Source organism: Mugil cephalus, chromosome 4 (assembly GCF_022458985.1).
Source record: "Mugil cephalus isolate CIBA_MC_2020 chromosome 4, CIBA_Mcephalus_1.1, whole genome shotgun sequence".
In the NCBI taxonomy this organism is placed as follows: Eukaryota; Metazoa; Chordata; class Actinopteri; order Mugiliformes; family Mugilidae; genus Mugil; species Mugil cephalus.
Genome location: NC_061773.1, coordinates 29,732,221 through 29,746,202, shown reverse-complemented (window position 1 = coordinate 29,746,202; position 13,982 = coordinate 29,732,221). Strand labels below are relative to the sequence as shown.

The window sequence follows — 13,982 nt, the reverse complement described above, 5'->3', positions numbered from 1 at the left end:
CTGCGACATTTTAAATCAGTTAGGGTTTCATGGTCAAAAATATTTTCAAGGTTTGGTGGATGAATAAAGCTGGGTGTCATCTGCATACAGACAGAGGTTTTTATCCTGTTCCCTAATAATATTGCCGAAAGGAAGAATGTTAAATGAAAAACTCCACAAGTAACACAAACTAAAATTTCAGATTCAAAGATTTCAGATTCAAAGAAGTCTAATGTGATTCCTTTAATTTTGATCACACTTTCAAGTCTCTGTAGTAAAATATTATTATAAAGTCAATAAGAGTCATTTACAGCACTAAGAACTAAGGACACAGACAAGTAAACTGTCTGAACCCATGAGGAGATTGGTCAGAGCCGTTTCTATACCATGATGAACTCTTCAAACAAACTGTCCTTGTTGACACAGTCAAACAACTAATTAGCAGCAGCTTTTTCAAGAAATATCTGGGTCTAGAGTTGCTTTTTTTAAATTAAAGTTTTAATTACAACCATTTTTAAGGACTGAAGTGCATTTATCGGGTGTATAGTGGAGGTGCTAATCAAAGGAAAGACTTTAGCAATTGAGTTGTGACCCTAATTAGAGGACAATTAGATCAGGATCAGAATCAGAAAAAAAAAATATTTATTCCCGAAGGGCAATTAGGAAGGCAAAGAGCGGTGCATAAAAATAAGAGCAAGAAAATTAAATCTCAAAAAGAATAGAATCACAAAAATTGGTGGGCAAAAAAACAAACAAAACAAAACAGCACATTATGTGCAATGGCAGGCCTGCTGCCAGTAACACAAGAGTGATTAGATGCTGTAATTATTCAAGCTCAGAAGGATCCGTTGGAGTTTCTAATGCCGCTGTACATTCATCATTGACAGCTGGAAATGAGATGCCTTGAGGTTTTTCTGTAATGCCTACACTTTTATTAGTATAGATGCTTGAACTCATTACTGCTCAAACAATTGAAAGTAGCAACACCACAGACAGCAAACCACACAGTGCAGGAACAGGATGTGATGTAATATGCTAACGCACGCGAGAGAGGCTCTGAAAACCTGAGCTTTGAAAATGTCTGTGAAGATTCTCAAACTTCTAGGTCATGGTAATCCAAAAGGCGTTGAATATTCATATGTAAAAGTGCAGAAGTGTTCTGAGATAAATGTCAAGACAAAAACTTAACCATAAAGTCTGGTAACTCTCTTAGGGCTTTTGAACCAACAGAGAACCCAGTCAGTCCTTATTCACAAACCTAATTCCACTCAGATCAATGAACAGACCTCAGAGTAAACATATTAAATCAGTTTTACAGTTTAGAAATTTTAATGTATCTGTAATAGTTACAGGTACATGACTGCAGCATTTTTCATGTTTACCACCTGCACCAGGAAATGAACACAAGTATGTAGTGGGTTTGTCTTTCTGCTGCTTATGAGACACATGACTCATAGATAGAAACAACATGAACATCAGTGACTTTTTCAGCAACAATGTCTACAATCTAAGTGATAGTATTATGAATCTCTGAGATATTAAGTGCTAAATACGATGACTTTTGTTGAGTCTGAGTTTAAGAGGAGGATTGCCTAGAAGAAGCATGTTTAATGTGAAAACTATTGGTCTCAGCACAGAACCCTGAGGAACTACATAGATTAGATGTTTTAATTACTGAAGTGAGCTCAGAGGGATGTATTGGAAAGAAGGATTTCAGGTACTGATTAGATCCTACAAGATGTAAGTAATGCCAATGTCTTACATTCTTGACAACTGGAGGAGGATGCTCTTTAGAATGCCTACAATTTTATTAGTATAGATATTTGAAGTCATTACTGCTCACTGCTCAAACAATCAGAAAGCAGCAACACCACAAGCAGCAAACCACACAGTGCTGGAACAGGATGTGACGTAATAAACTTACCACCAGGAGAGAGGCTCTGAAAACCTGAGCTTTGAAAGAGAACTGATCTATACTGCATGATTATATGGGATCAGCAGCCTAGAAGCATGCAGACTTATACTTTAGATTATTGAGATTTCTTTTCTGTCTTTCGAAAAAAAAAAAGAAAAAAGAAAGTCCTCCATTTGAGATCCTGTGTGTGTAAAATTGAAAAGTGTCAGTTCTTGTTTACAAACCTAATTCCTCTCAGATCAATGAACAGACCTCAGAGTAAACATAATAAACCAGTTTTGCAGTTTGGAGAGTTCAGAATATCTGAAATAGAAATACTAATAGGTACAGGTACATGACTGCATATTTCATGTTTACCACCTGCACCAGGAAATAACTTATCATAACTTACTGACAAATTGGAATCTGTCTGACAGATAGGATTCAAACCAGCCTAATGCAGTTCCTTTAATCTTGATCAATACAGTCAAATGCAGCACTAAATTCTAAAAGGACCAGTACAGAGACATGTACATTGACTAAAGCCATGAGGAGATCATTGGTTACGAATTGGTTTCCATGGCAGACGGTCTCCAAACAATACTTACACTAATTCCAATCAAAGTGATTTCAATACTGACCCTTTCTCTTCGCATTTCATAGCAAAGAAGTGGCTGAACACTTTTCCATTTTTATTGTCTTACACACAATGTTATCAGAAAGTAGATGAACAAAATAACAGCAGGTCAGAGATTATATGAAGTACAGTTCACATCATCAGATCAGTAACATCTGGATCATCTGGCAGCTTTTCATTTCTGAAGAGACAAAGATTCATCTCTGAAATCAAAAACTTTACATCAACTCAAACTGACGAGTCCATCTTAAAACTAAAAAGTTCAACTAAAAAAAAACGAACTCCCCTGTCTTAAATTGAATAGAAACACTGGAAAGGGGGATTAATAGTGAAGAATGTGAAATAACGTCAAACACAAGAAACCAAAAACAGCTTTATAATAAAAAAGACGTCATGAACAGATTCATCCTGTTTATCTCTAACTGATCTGATTCACTGGTAAAATCTTCACTGGTTTGAGTTCATCTTCAGTTTCAATGTAGGGAAACATCCTCTCAGTGAAAGTGTGTGTGAAGGTGTATATGTGTGTGTTAGTATCAAGATCAGAGAAGGACAGATTTCCTCTGTTCCAGTCCAGATTCACTCTGATCCTCTGGAACTTCTTCTCTACTGGGAGAACTTCAGGGAAAGCATCTGGTGAATATGTGAAGTAGTCACCTTCATTGAACATGATTCCCCACAATCCAGATTGTATGTCTACCTTCCTCTGGACAGACTCTGCTAAAACACCCAGTTCCCATACTGTGTTATCTCCAACATCAACATCCCAGCTGTGAGTCCCTGAGTTAAAGCCCTCAGAGCCCAGGACAGAACCAGAATAATCAAATCTCTCCGGATTATCAGGAAGTTGTTGTTCATCTCCTCCTCTCACACTGGTCAGATCTTCAGACAGGATCATTGCTGTTCCAGCAGTGTTTGGATCCAGAATGACAGGAGTGTAGGAGACCAGGTCCTTCATGTTGTTCCAGATGTTGAAGGCCAGGTTGCCCAGATGTTTGGCCTGGTCTATCAGAGCTCCTGAGGGCAGCTGTGGATCATCCAGCAGGGGGCAGCGCTGGACTCTTTCCACTGCAGCCTTGTAGTTGTTGAGGAATGAGACGTCTTCAGCTCTCAGCTCCTCCTCTGTGGCTCTGACTGTGTCTGAAAGAGCTGCTATCTCTCTGCTCAGAGCCTCCATCTTCTCCTTCATCATCTGACTCTTCTGCTCCTCTTCCTCCCTCAGTGCAGCCATCCTGGCCTCCTCTTCCTCTGCTAGAAGCTGGCGAAGCTTCTTGAACTGCTCCTTAATCTGCCTCTCTGTGTGTCGGGCCTGGACCTTGATGTGTTTTTCTGTTTCATCAAACTTCACTTTAACTTCTTCATAAACCTTTAACTTCTTCTTTAAGGGCTCCAGAGTTTGCTGAAGGTTCTTCTTGTGCTGTGGTGCAGCTTCATCGATGGGACTGAATATGTGGTTGGACTCAGAGTGCAGACTGCAGAGAGCCTCTGGAGATCTCTGATCTCTCTCCTGTAAGAAGGACTCACACAGGTTCTTCAACACAGAGTTTGAAGGTGGATCATCTCTTGAAGATCTTCTCAAACAAACTGGGCACTGGTTTGTTGGTTTCTCGCCCCACCAGTTCTTCAGACAGACTTTACAGAAGCTGTGGCTACATGACAGAAGAACAGGATCTCTGAAGACCTCCTGACACACCTCGCAGAACAAATCCTCCTCTGATATGGAAGCCATTTAGTCTCTGAGTAAAGCTGGAACACAGCAGACACAAAGTCCAGTCAGTCTTGGTTCCACTGCAAAGCTGCTCAGTTTACTTTTTTCTGTTGGTCATTTGTCTTATACTGTCTAAGGTGATTTAAGAGCTGGTAGCAATCACATATCCATTCCAATTATATTGTTCAAAATACACATATAATTCACATATTAGCAGTCCACTTCCTTGTTTTCATGACACACCAGCACAGAAAGCAGGAAGGGACTTTTTCACCACCCTGCCACCACTTTCATTATTTTCATCTTGAGTCATTTTTCACTCAGAAGCTGTCTGAAGTATTTCAGTACCTTAGTATTGTGGTATTCCCTCTTGTAACTGTCCTCCATTAGTTTAAGCTGTATAATGAAAGCAAATCTTACCGTACTTTCGTCCTTGTCCTCTGAACTGAATCGAACTAAACAGGAATGAACTTGTTTTCTGGTTTGTCTCAGTTTAAATAAAGTTTGGGTGGAGCTTGTTCGTGGGTCCAGTATGTTTCATTCTAAATTAGTATATCAGAAGACAGCCTGTTTGTTTAAAACACATTTGACAACACATTTCTTCTGAAGCATATCTTGTGTTTAGTAAGTTAAACCAGATATATTTCTGTACTCGGATGAAGTCTAAAACATGAAAAACAAAACCAACAATTCCTGTTTAATGGTGACACAACTGATAATGGATGATGGATGGATATCAACATATGGTTTGCTAAGACATATGTGCCCAGTGCTCAAGATAAATTATTCTGATTAAACACGGTAGTGTCAATTAGTATAGGTAAAACATCCTTATACATCATAATCAGGTCTAAAAGACAAGTTGATTGTTTGGTGTATTTTTTAACACTTGATGACCTGAAGAATGGACCGGTCAAACCCATGCTTTTTCAAAAGGCTGCTTATATTCGAATGAATCACTGTGTCCTGCACAGTGCCCGATATCTGCTGCAGATTCTCCTCTTTTCTTCTCCTCGGATGCCATGCTGTCTATTGTTTATTTCACCGTGATGTTTAATGATAATCTTGTTGACACAATGACGGGTGAGAAGGAGGAAAAAAACAGACACGCAGCTCTCACAGTGGGAGGTCAGACCTCGGACTGCTGGCAATGTGGAAGACCATCAAATGTGGCCTGATCTGGGTTTGAAAACCTTGTGTCGAGCTGGGATTTTTGATGTGAAACGGGTATTATTGATGCATCTGTTCTAGGATTGTATTTACACATTCAGTTCAGTCTTATTTTATTCATATCTTTAATCAACCCTGATAACTCTGAACACTTTTCCCATTTTCCTTTCAGCCTGAAGCTTTACCTGCAGCCTCCTTTTCAACTCGGGTTACAGGTAACTGCAGTACTCTTGAACCAGTTTATTTATTTTAGAACTCTTCACCTTTCCCATGTAATCACACTCCTGTTAATGAGACAATATTTCTCAGTATGAGAATGAGGGTTCTTGCAAAAATACCAATAATCTATGACGATGAAATTTTGGTCATAGTCTAGTCATATACAAATTATTACTTCAAATATTTCCTAGATGTGAATACGGTTGTAAGAATTGTCCATGATGACAACAAATCTGAACATTTTCCCCTTTTTATTCTCTGAAGTGCTTGATTTAGTTCACAACTAATTCACAACAGAAACCTGCTGTTGTGCAGAGTTGTCAGCATGATGGTGCTAGGCCTTTCAGGATCTGAGGAGGAGGAGTTAAATTCTATTCTTGTTAATTCCTGTCAGTGCTCTTGCACATAAATCAATTGAAGGCTTTTAAAAAACTATTTGGATGCAGACCATAATGAATTACACTAATCTATCCTTGAATACACAAAAGCGTCAACTACTTTATGGCATCAATATGAGACAGGATCCTATTGATGTTGACCTAGTTGATGCAGGTGAAAGGCAGTCCTAGGCACTTCTGCAGTCTGCACTCTGAGTCCACACAAGGGCATATCCAGGTGAAATATAGCAGTTTAATGTAAAAAGTATTGGTCCCAGCACAGAACCCTGTGGAACCCCATAACTTACTCACAAACTGAGATCTATCTGACAGATCGGATTCAAACCAGTCTCTGTCATGACATATTATCAAAAAGACAATTATAGCACTAAGATCTAACAAGATGAGGACCATTGTCTGAAGCCATGAGGTGATCATTTGTAACTTTAACCAGACCTGTTTCTATTCTATGATGAACTCTAAACCCTGAAACTCTTCAAGCAAACCATTCCTGTTGAAATGGCTTTATTATAGCTATAACTAACGTCAGTTGTAATAAAAATGAAGTACGATAATATCTATTTATGAACTTCTCTTTTCTTTTAAACTATAAAATATCTCAGAAAACAAATAAAGGCATCTCAGGTGTTCTTGAGTCTCTAAAAGTCTCTAAAATTTGTGAAACATTTGGGTATCCTTAACGAATAGATCCTTAAAAAATAATAACAGAGTTAAGAACTTGAAATTAGATTCACCTCTTCCTGAGACATGTGAGTAGAAGACACAGTCTTCCTGCTTCACTGTCAACTGTGGCAGACATAGTCAAGAAATAGCACTTTTTGGGTCTGTAAAATGACTGACGAGTTGACTATAAACAGCATTACACTAAATAAACCCATTATATGTAAATTCGAGGTAGCTAGCACCAGAATCAAAGAAACTGTACTTACATCTTTGATGCCTTGCATTGTTTTTTTTGTTTTTTTTGTTTGTTTTTTTATGGCTACAGTTTTATTATTATAGATGCTCTTGAAGCCATTACTTCTCAAACAATCTGAAAGCAGCAACACCACAAACCACACGGTGCAGGAACAGGATGTGACGTAATACTCTTATCCACGGAACAGATTCAAAACCTGAGGTTTGAGAGAGAAGCCATCTATTGGGGTCATAATGCATGTTTGGAATAAAGTCAGCATGCTAGAGGTACACAGTATTTAACTTGAATTTCCATGAATTTCTTTTCTGTCTTTTGAAGAAATGTCCTCCATTTGAGATCCTTCATATTCAAGTGTCCTTAGCTAAATTTGAAGACAAAACTTCCCATAAAGTCTCAACAACTCTCTGAGTGCTTGTCAACCAACAGAGAACCCTTCCAGTTCTTCTTCACAAACCTACTTCCATTCAGATTAGTGAGCAGACCTCAGAGTGTTCATATTAAACCAGTTCTACTAGAGAGTTCAATATATTTGAGATAGAATGAGTTTGTTGAAATACTTCCTGGTACATGACTGCAGTATGTTTCATGTTTACCACCTGCACCAGGAAATGACCACAAGTGTGCAGTGGGTTTGTCTTTCTTCTGTTTATGAGATACATGACTCAGAGATACAAAACACAAACACTTTGAATACTGTTGCCAAATAAGACACCAATGACTATGATGACATCAGTATGAATGTTGTACAGTGTTGGAAAGCAGTACATTTCCAGACAAAATGAAAATAGCAAAAGTCATATCTCTGTATAAATCTGGGAACAAACACCAATTCACAAACTATAGACCTGTATCACTACTATCTCAATTCTCTAAAACCCTTGAAAAGTTTTCTTAATAACCGTCTGGAAAAATTCATAGAAAAACACAAACTACTCAACATCTAACAGAGTAACATCAGTGGCACTAATTGATTCAATCACAAATTCAACAGATAGAAAACAGTATACACTTGGGATATTCATAGACCTTAAATGTTTTTGACATAATAAATCATGATATATCAAATGAAGCTGGTATTTCATCAGAGACAAACATTGTCATTGGACTGAATAAGGGGTTATTTATCTAACAGGAAGCAGTTTGTGAAACCGGGTGATGTTTGTTCATTATGTTTAGACATTTCTTGTGGCACCACCCAGGGATTTATGCTATATATTAATGACATATAAAGGGTTTTAAAGTACTGAAGATAGTTTTATTTGCCAATGACATAAATATCTTTTGTTCTGTCAGTGACTTATACAACTCTTAACACAAGTGATCAGTAGTGAATTGAATAAATTAGAATCATGTTTGGAAAGAAATTAACTGTGGTTAAATCTGAACAAAACAAGAATAATACAAAACAAAACAAGAATATACTTTTATATATATAGATAGAGGATTCTTCTTATAAATTACAGAAATGAAGAGGGTGTTATTTATTTTTTGATTTTTTGTTATTTTTATATTTTTATGCTATCTTCATTTATGCTTGTATGTTATGACAGCTGGGATAGGCTCCAGCAACCCCCGTGACCCTAGTGAGGAGTAAGCAGTAGTAGAAGATGAGATGAGGCATCCTTGAACATCAGGATCAGGTGAAAAAGACAAGTTGATGGTTTAGATACAGATACAGTGATAGTTAGCTTACATAGATCTATTGGAGGGAAGTGGTCCAATTATAGATTAAGTCATACAAGTGTTTCTTACACTGTGTTACTTATGGATGCATCTGTTGTGGGATTGTATTAACACATGCAGTTCAATCTTATTGTATTTATATCTTAAACAAATCCTAATGAATCCGAACACTTTTTGCTTTTTCCTTTCAACCTGAAGTTGCAGCCTCCTTTTCAACTCGGGTTACGGGTAACTGCAGTACTCTTACACTAGTTTATTTACTTTTAGATCGCTTGACTTCACCCATGTAATCTCACTGCAGTCCATGAAACAATATTTACCAGAAATATACAAACTCTGACTTTCAAGTTTAAATGAGGTTACTTGCAAAAAAAAAAAAAATAAAAAGTACCAATATGACTGAAAATGTCAGTGATTGGAGTTGTTCTAGGCCTCTAAGAAACTAAGGAGGAGGACTTTAAATTCTATTCTGCTTTTTTACAGGGAACCAATGAGGAGAAGCTTAAACCTTTGAGTTTCACTGAAGGCATCATTTTACAAAACTTTTACAAAACTGTTGTTATTGTATTTATTGATACATCAGTGAAAATAAATTAGCTTTTCAGACCCGAGAAAAGTCAAATGGCACATATGGTGCCAAATGTGAGAAAAAGGTATAGTTTTTGATACAGAATCTCTAATTGTTCATCTACTTTTGCAGAGTTACTCATCAGATTTTACATTACTAAGTCATGATTGAACTGGGCTACTAACGCACACATAAAGGATGTTTTTGTTGTTGTTGTTGTTGTTTTTTTAGGCAAGAACAGAAATTTATACAGTAACATATATTTTTATTTTGACACTTTTGTAGTCACAGGTGAACAAAATTATTCATACAGCCCTTAGCGTTGTGAATATATAACCTAAATATTATTATATGTCATTTTCACAAGGGAGGCACAAGAATAGGCATAGGGATGAAGAGGTTAAGGCTTGTAGTTTATCCAGCTGATTAGTTTCATTTAATTTCATAGATAAATATAGTATGTGTCATCTGCATAGAGACAGAGGTTTATGCCATGTTTTCTAGTAATTTTGCTGAAAAGTAGCATGTCTAATGTGAAGAGTATTGGTCCCAGCACAGAACCCTGAGGAACTCCATAACAACTGACTGCAGTAAAATATTGTCATCAACAGAACCCAATGCATTGCTAAGATCTGACAGGACGAGGACAGTGACATATCCGTTGGTGGAAGCCATGAGGAGTTCATTGGTAAGTTTAACCAGAGATGTTTCTTTATTATAATGAACTCTAAACTTGAAACCCTTTAAACAAACCATTCCTTAGAATAGCAACAACTTTTTCCAGAAACACAGGTCTGGAGTAATTTTTTTTTTATAAAAACAATCTAAAAAGATTAAGTGACGTGTCCTGTTAATGAAGAAACATCAATCTTGATTAATTTGGAGGTGTTAATTAATGGAGAGACATCCTTGTGCAATATAAGTGGGATGAGAATTAGAGGAAACTAAATGAGATTCTGTCATTATTGAAGAGAGCTCAAAAAGATCTATTGGAGTCAAACAATCTGAAGACAGCAACACCACAAACCACACAGTGCATGAACAGGATGTGACGTAATAACTTTGTAGCCATCTATAATGACATCCTCTGATCTCCTGCTGTAGTTAAAGCACACAAGTACACAGTGGGTTTGTCTTACTAGTGTTTATGAGACACATGACTCAGAAATAGAAACAACATGAACATCATTATTGTGTTACAGATTTCCAAGAAGATTCTTCAATGGTAGGTGGTCTTCAAACAATACTTACACCAACACTAACGACCCTTCCTACTGACATTTACCAACAAAGAGAAGTCTGAACACGTTTCCCTTTTTATTGTCCTACAGACAATGATATCAGAAAGTAGATTAACACAGTGTCACAGGTTACATGAAATACAGCTCACATCATCAGATCAGTCACACCCGAATCATCTGGCAGCTTTTCATTTCTGAAGAGACAAACATTCAGCTCTGAAATCAACAAACTTACATCAAGACTGAACCAAACTAACAAGTCCACCTTAAAACTAACAAGTCCAACTCAAAAACATCAAATCGTTTGACTGAAACTCAATAAAACCACTAAAACAGGAAAAGTATTAAACACATATTTCATTAACAAACACTGATCTCATTCACTGGTTTTATTTTCACAGGAAGTTTATCCCCAGTTTCAATGTATGGAAACATCCTTTTAGTGAAAGTGTGTGTCAAGGTGTGTATGTATGTGTTGGTATCAAGATCAAAGAAGGACAGATTTCCTCTGTTCCAGTCCAGATTCACTCTGATCCTTTGGAACTTCTTCTCTACTGGGAGAACTTCGGGAAAAGCATCTGGTAAACATGTAAAGTATTCACCTTCATTGTACATGATTCCCCACAATCCTGATTGTATGTCTCCCTTCCTCTGGTCGGACTCCACTAACACACCCAGTGTCCATCCTGTGTTCTCTCCAACATCAACATCCCAGCTGTAATTCCCTGAGTTAAAGCCCTCAGAGCCCAGGACAGACAAGTAATCATCAATTCTCTCTGGATTATCAGGAAGTTGTTGTTTATCTCCTCCTCTCACACTGGTCAGATCTTCAGACAAGATCAGACATGGATGAGCAGTGTTTGGATCCAGAATGACAGGAGTGTAGGAGACCAGGTCCTTCATGTTGTTCCAGATGTTGAAGGCCAGGTTGCCCAGATGTTTGGCCTGGTCTATCAGATCTCCTGAGAGCAGCTGTGGATCATCCAGCAGGAGGCAGCGCTGGACTCTTTCCACTGCAGCCTTGTAGTTGTTGAGGAATGAGACGTCTTCAGCTCTCAGCTCCTCCTCTGTGGCTCTGACTGTGTCTGAAAGAGCTGCTATCTCTCTGCTCAGAGCCTCCATCTTCTCCTTCATCATCTGACTCTTCTGCTCCTCTTCCTCCCTCAGTGCAGCCATCCTGGCCTCCTCTTCCTCTGCTAGAAACTGGTGAAGCTTCTTGAACTGCTCCTTAATCTGCCTCTCTGTGTGTCGGGCCTGGACCTTGATGTGTTTTTCTGTTTCATCAAACTTCACATTAACTTGTTCACAAACCTTTAACTTCTCATTTAAGAGCTCCAGAATTTCCTGAAGGTTCTTCTTGCGCTGTTGTGCAGCTTCATCGATGTGTCTGAATCTGTGGTTGGAGTGTTTTTCTGAATCTCTGCAGACGAGACATACTGGCTGCTGATGTTCCAGACAGAAGAGTCTGAGTTTCTCAGAGTGCAGACTGCAGAGATCCTCTGGAGATCTCTGATCTCTCTCCTGTAAGAAGGACTCACACAAGTTCCTCAACACCAAGTTTAAAGGTGGATCATTCTTTGAAGATCTTCTCTTACAAACTGGACACTGGTGTAATGGATTCTCTCTCCACCAGTTCTTCAGACAGACTTTACAGAAACTGTGGCTACACGACAGAAGAACAGGATCTCTGAAGACCTCCTGACAGACCGGACAGCAGAGATCCTCCTCTGATCTGGAAGCCATTTAGTCTCTGAGAGAAGCTGGAACACAGCAGACACAAAGTCCAGTCAGTCATGTCTCCTCCATCTTCTACTAACTTCCTGTTTTTGGTCAAACTCACCTTCAGTGTGTGGAGAGTCAGCAGCTTGAAGCAGCAGTGTTGTCGTTTCCACTTTTCTCTCCTGTAGCTGGACTCACTCAGAGGAAGGTGTTAGTTTGGTCTGAAGCTGAATCTGATCGTCTGTGTCTCTCTTTAGTCACACATAATAATGAACTGTTTTGTCTGGTTTGTCTCATATAAATCAGGCAAAGGGGTGGAGCTTTACCAGAGCTCCTGTCATAAATGTTGAGCTTTGACCTGTTATTTAGGGGAGTGGTTCAGTCATTTGTGGTTTTAGGACTGTTTTTATCTGGGTTTTATTCTTCTGATGTCCCTTTACAATAATCAAAGGGGAGCCAAAGTACATCACAACAATGCCATAAAACAACACATAAAATCAATACATAAAACATAAAACTAAATGCATAAAAACACAATTTGTAAGTGCTACAGTGCTGAAGGGTATTAAAAGTCTTCCAGAAGTACATTAAAGGGAAAAGATAAGAATAATAAAACACAACTAAAGAAATGACTGCCCAGTCTAAAAAAGTAGGTCTTCAGCTACGATTTAAAAAGGCAAAGATCAGAGGTGCTGTGAATGTTGGAGGCAGTTTGTTCCACAGTCTGGGAGCAGTGACAGCAAAAGAACGATCACCCCACTGTTTATATCTCGACTTTTGGACTTCTAACAGAAACTGACCAGAAATACGCTGGGCCCCGATATAATCACAGACAAGTAGGAGGACCACAGGCCAAAAATGTCATTAAAAACAAACAACAGAAGTTTAAAATCAATTCTAAATTTCTCATCCCTCCCCACATTCATAAACAAAGAGAACTTATCTCCTTACGTCTAGTTAGTTCTACGAGCTGGCATCTGGTAAATGACCTCTTGACCTTTTTTTTGTAAACATTACAAACACCTGAAAACAGAAAAAGGGAGAGAGAAAAACAAGAAGATCATATACTACGGTCTACAAACGATATTTACACTAATTTCAATAAAGTGATTTCAACACTGACCCTTCCTCCTCGCATTTCATAGCAAAGATAAGTCTGAACATTTTTCCTGGCTGGTCAGGTGATCTGCAGCCAGGCAGCCACAGGTGAGCAGTGGGAGAGGGTAATTAGGAGGTGACAAAGGCAGTGGGGGAAGAACAATCAAGTTGGCTTCTTCTTGTTTGTGCCAGGTAAGAGAGTAGACTAGTGTCTGCTTCTGACTCTTTCCAACCTCAGACCTGCACAATTTACCTCCTCTGTAGACATTAGCTGAGGCAGGATAAAAAGGTGACTGCAGGCCCAGAGAGTGTTACACAACTAGACTTCCTTCCCTCCTCTTTTGTGTGAAGTGGGGAAGCATTTCTGCATTGTGGATTACTTTTTGTTTTTGCTCATGTTTTGCACTGGACCCCATTTTCATTTTTCTGTGGAATGGATGGACTTTTTTTTCCTGAGGATTCTATTTTTTTTTTTTTTTTTTTTTGTTCTTAATGGACAAAGACTGAGCCAACAACAGACAGAAACCAAGGACAAGCTACCCTGGACTTTTAAAAGTACCTTTTTTGTTCACTTTAAAGTTGCAATTTTGATTAAATCACTAATAATTTGGTACATTCATTCCCTTTGTTTCCGCTTTTCCGATGCTTTAAAGGGCATTTAACCAGTTTTCGTTCAGTTGCAGTGGCTCCGGTTTTATGTTTGTGAACTGACTTGTAGATCCAGTATTACAAAGTGGGCACCTCTCTTC

General features: G+C 38.4%; 2 protein-coding genes across 2 annotated transcripts in view; one reads left to right on the top strand and one right to left on the bottom strand.

Moving 5' to 3' along the window:
• LOC125006460 (nuclear factor 7, ovary-like) overlaps positions 1 to 13,982 on the top strand; it is a 1,183,669-nt gene that overhangs the window by 348,893 nt on the left and 820,794 nt on the right. The gene's annotated exons all lie outside the window — the stretch shown is intronic.
• LOC125006461 (nuclear factor 7, ovary-like) lies at positions 10,305 to 12,591 on the bottom strand. Its single transcript, XM_047582509.1, has 2 exons — positions 12,257 to 12,591; positions 10,305 to 12,176 (listed from the first exon to the last, which is right to left on the bottom strand). The coding sequence occupies exon 2, from the start codon at positions 12,157 to 12,159 to the stop codon at positions 10,777 to 10,779; it is 1,383 nt and encodes a 460-aa protein (XP_047438465.1). The 5' UTR covers positions 12,160 to 12,176; positions 12,257 to 12,591; the 3' UTR covers positions 10,305 to 10,776.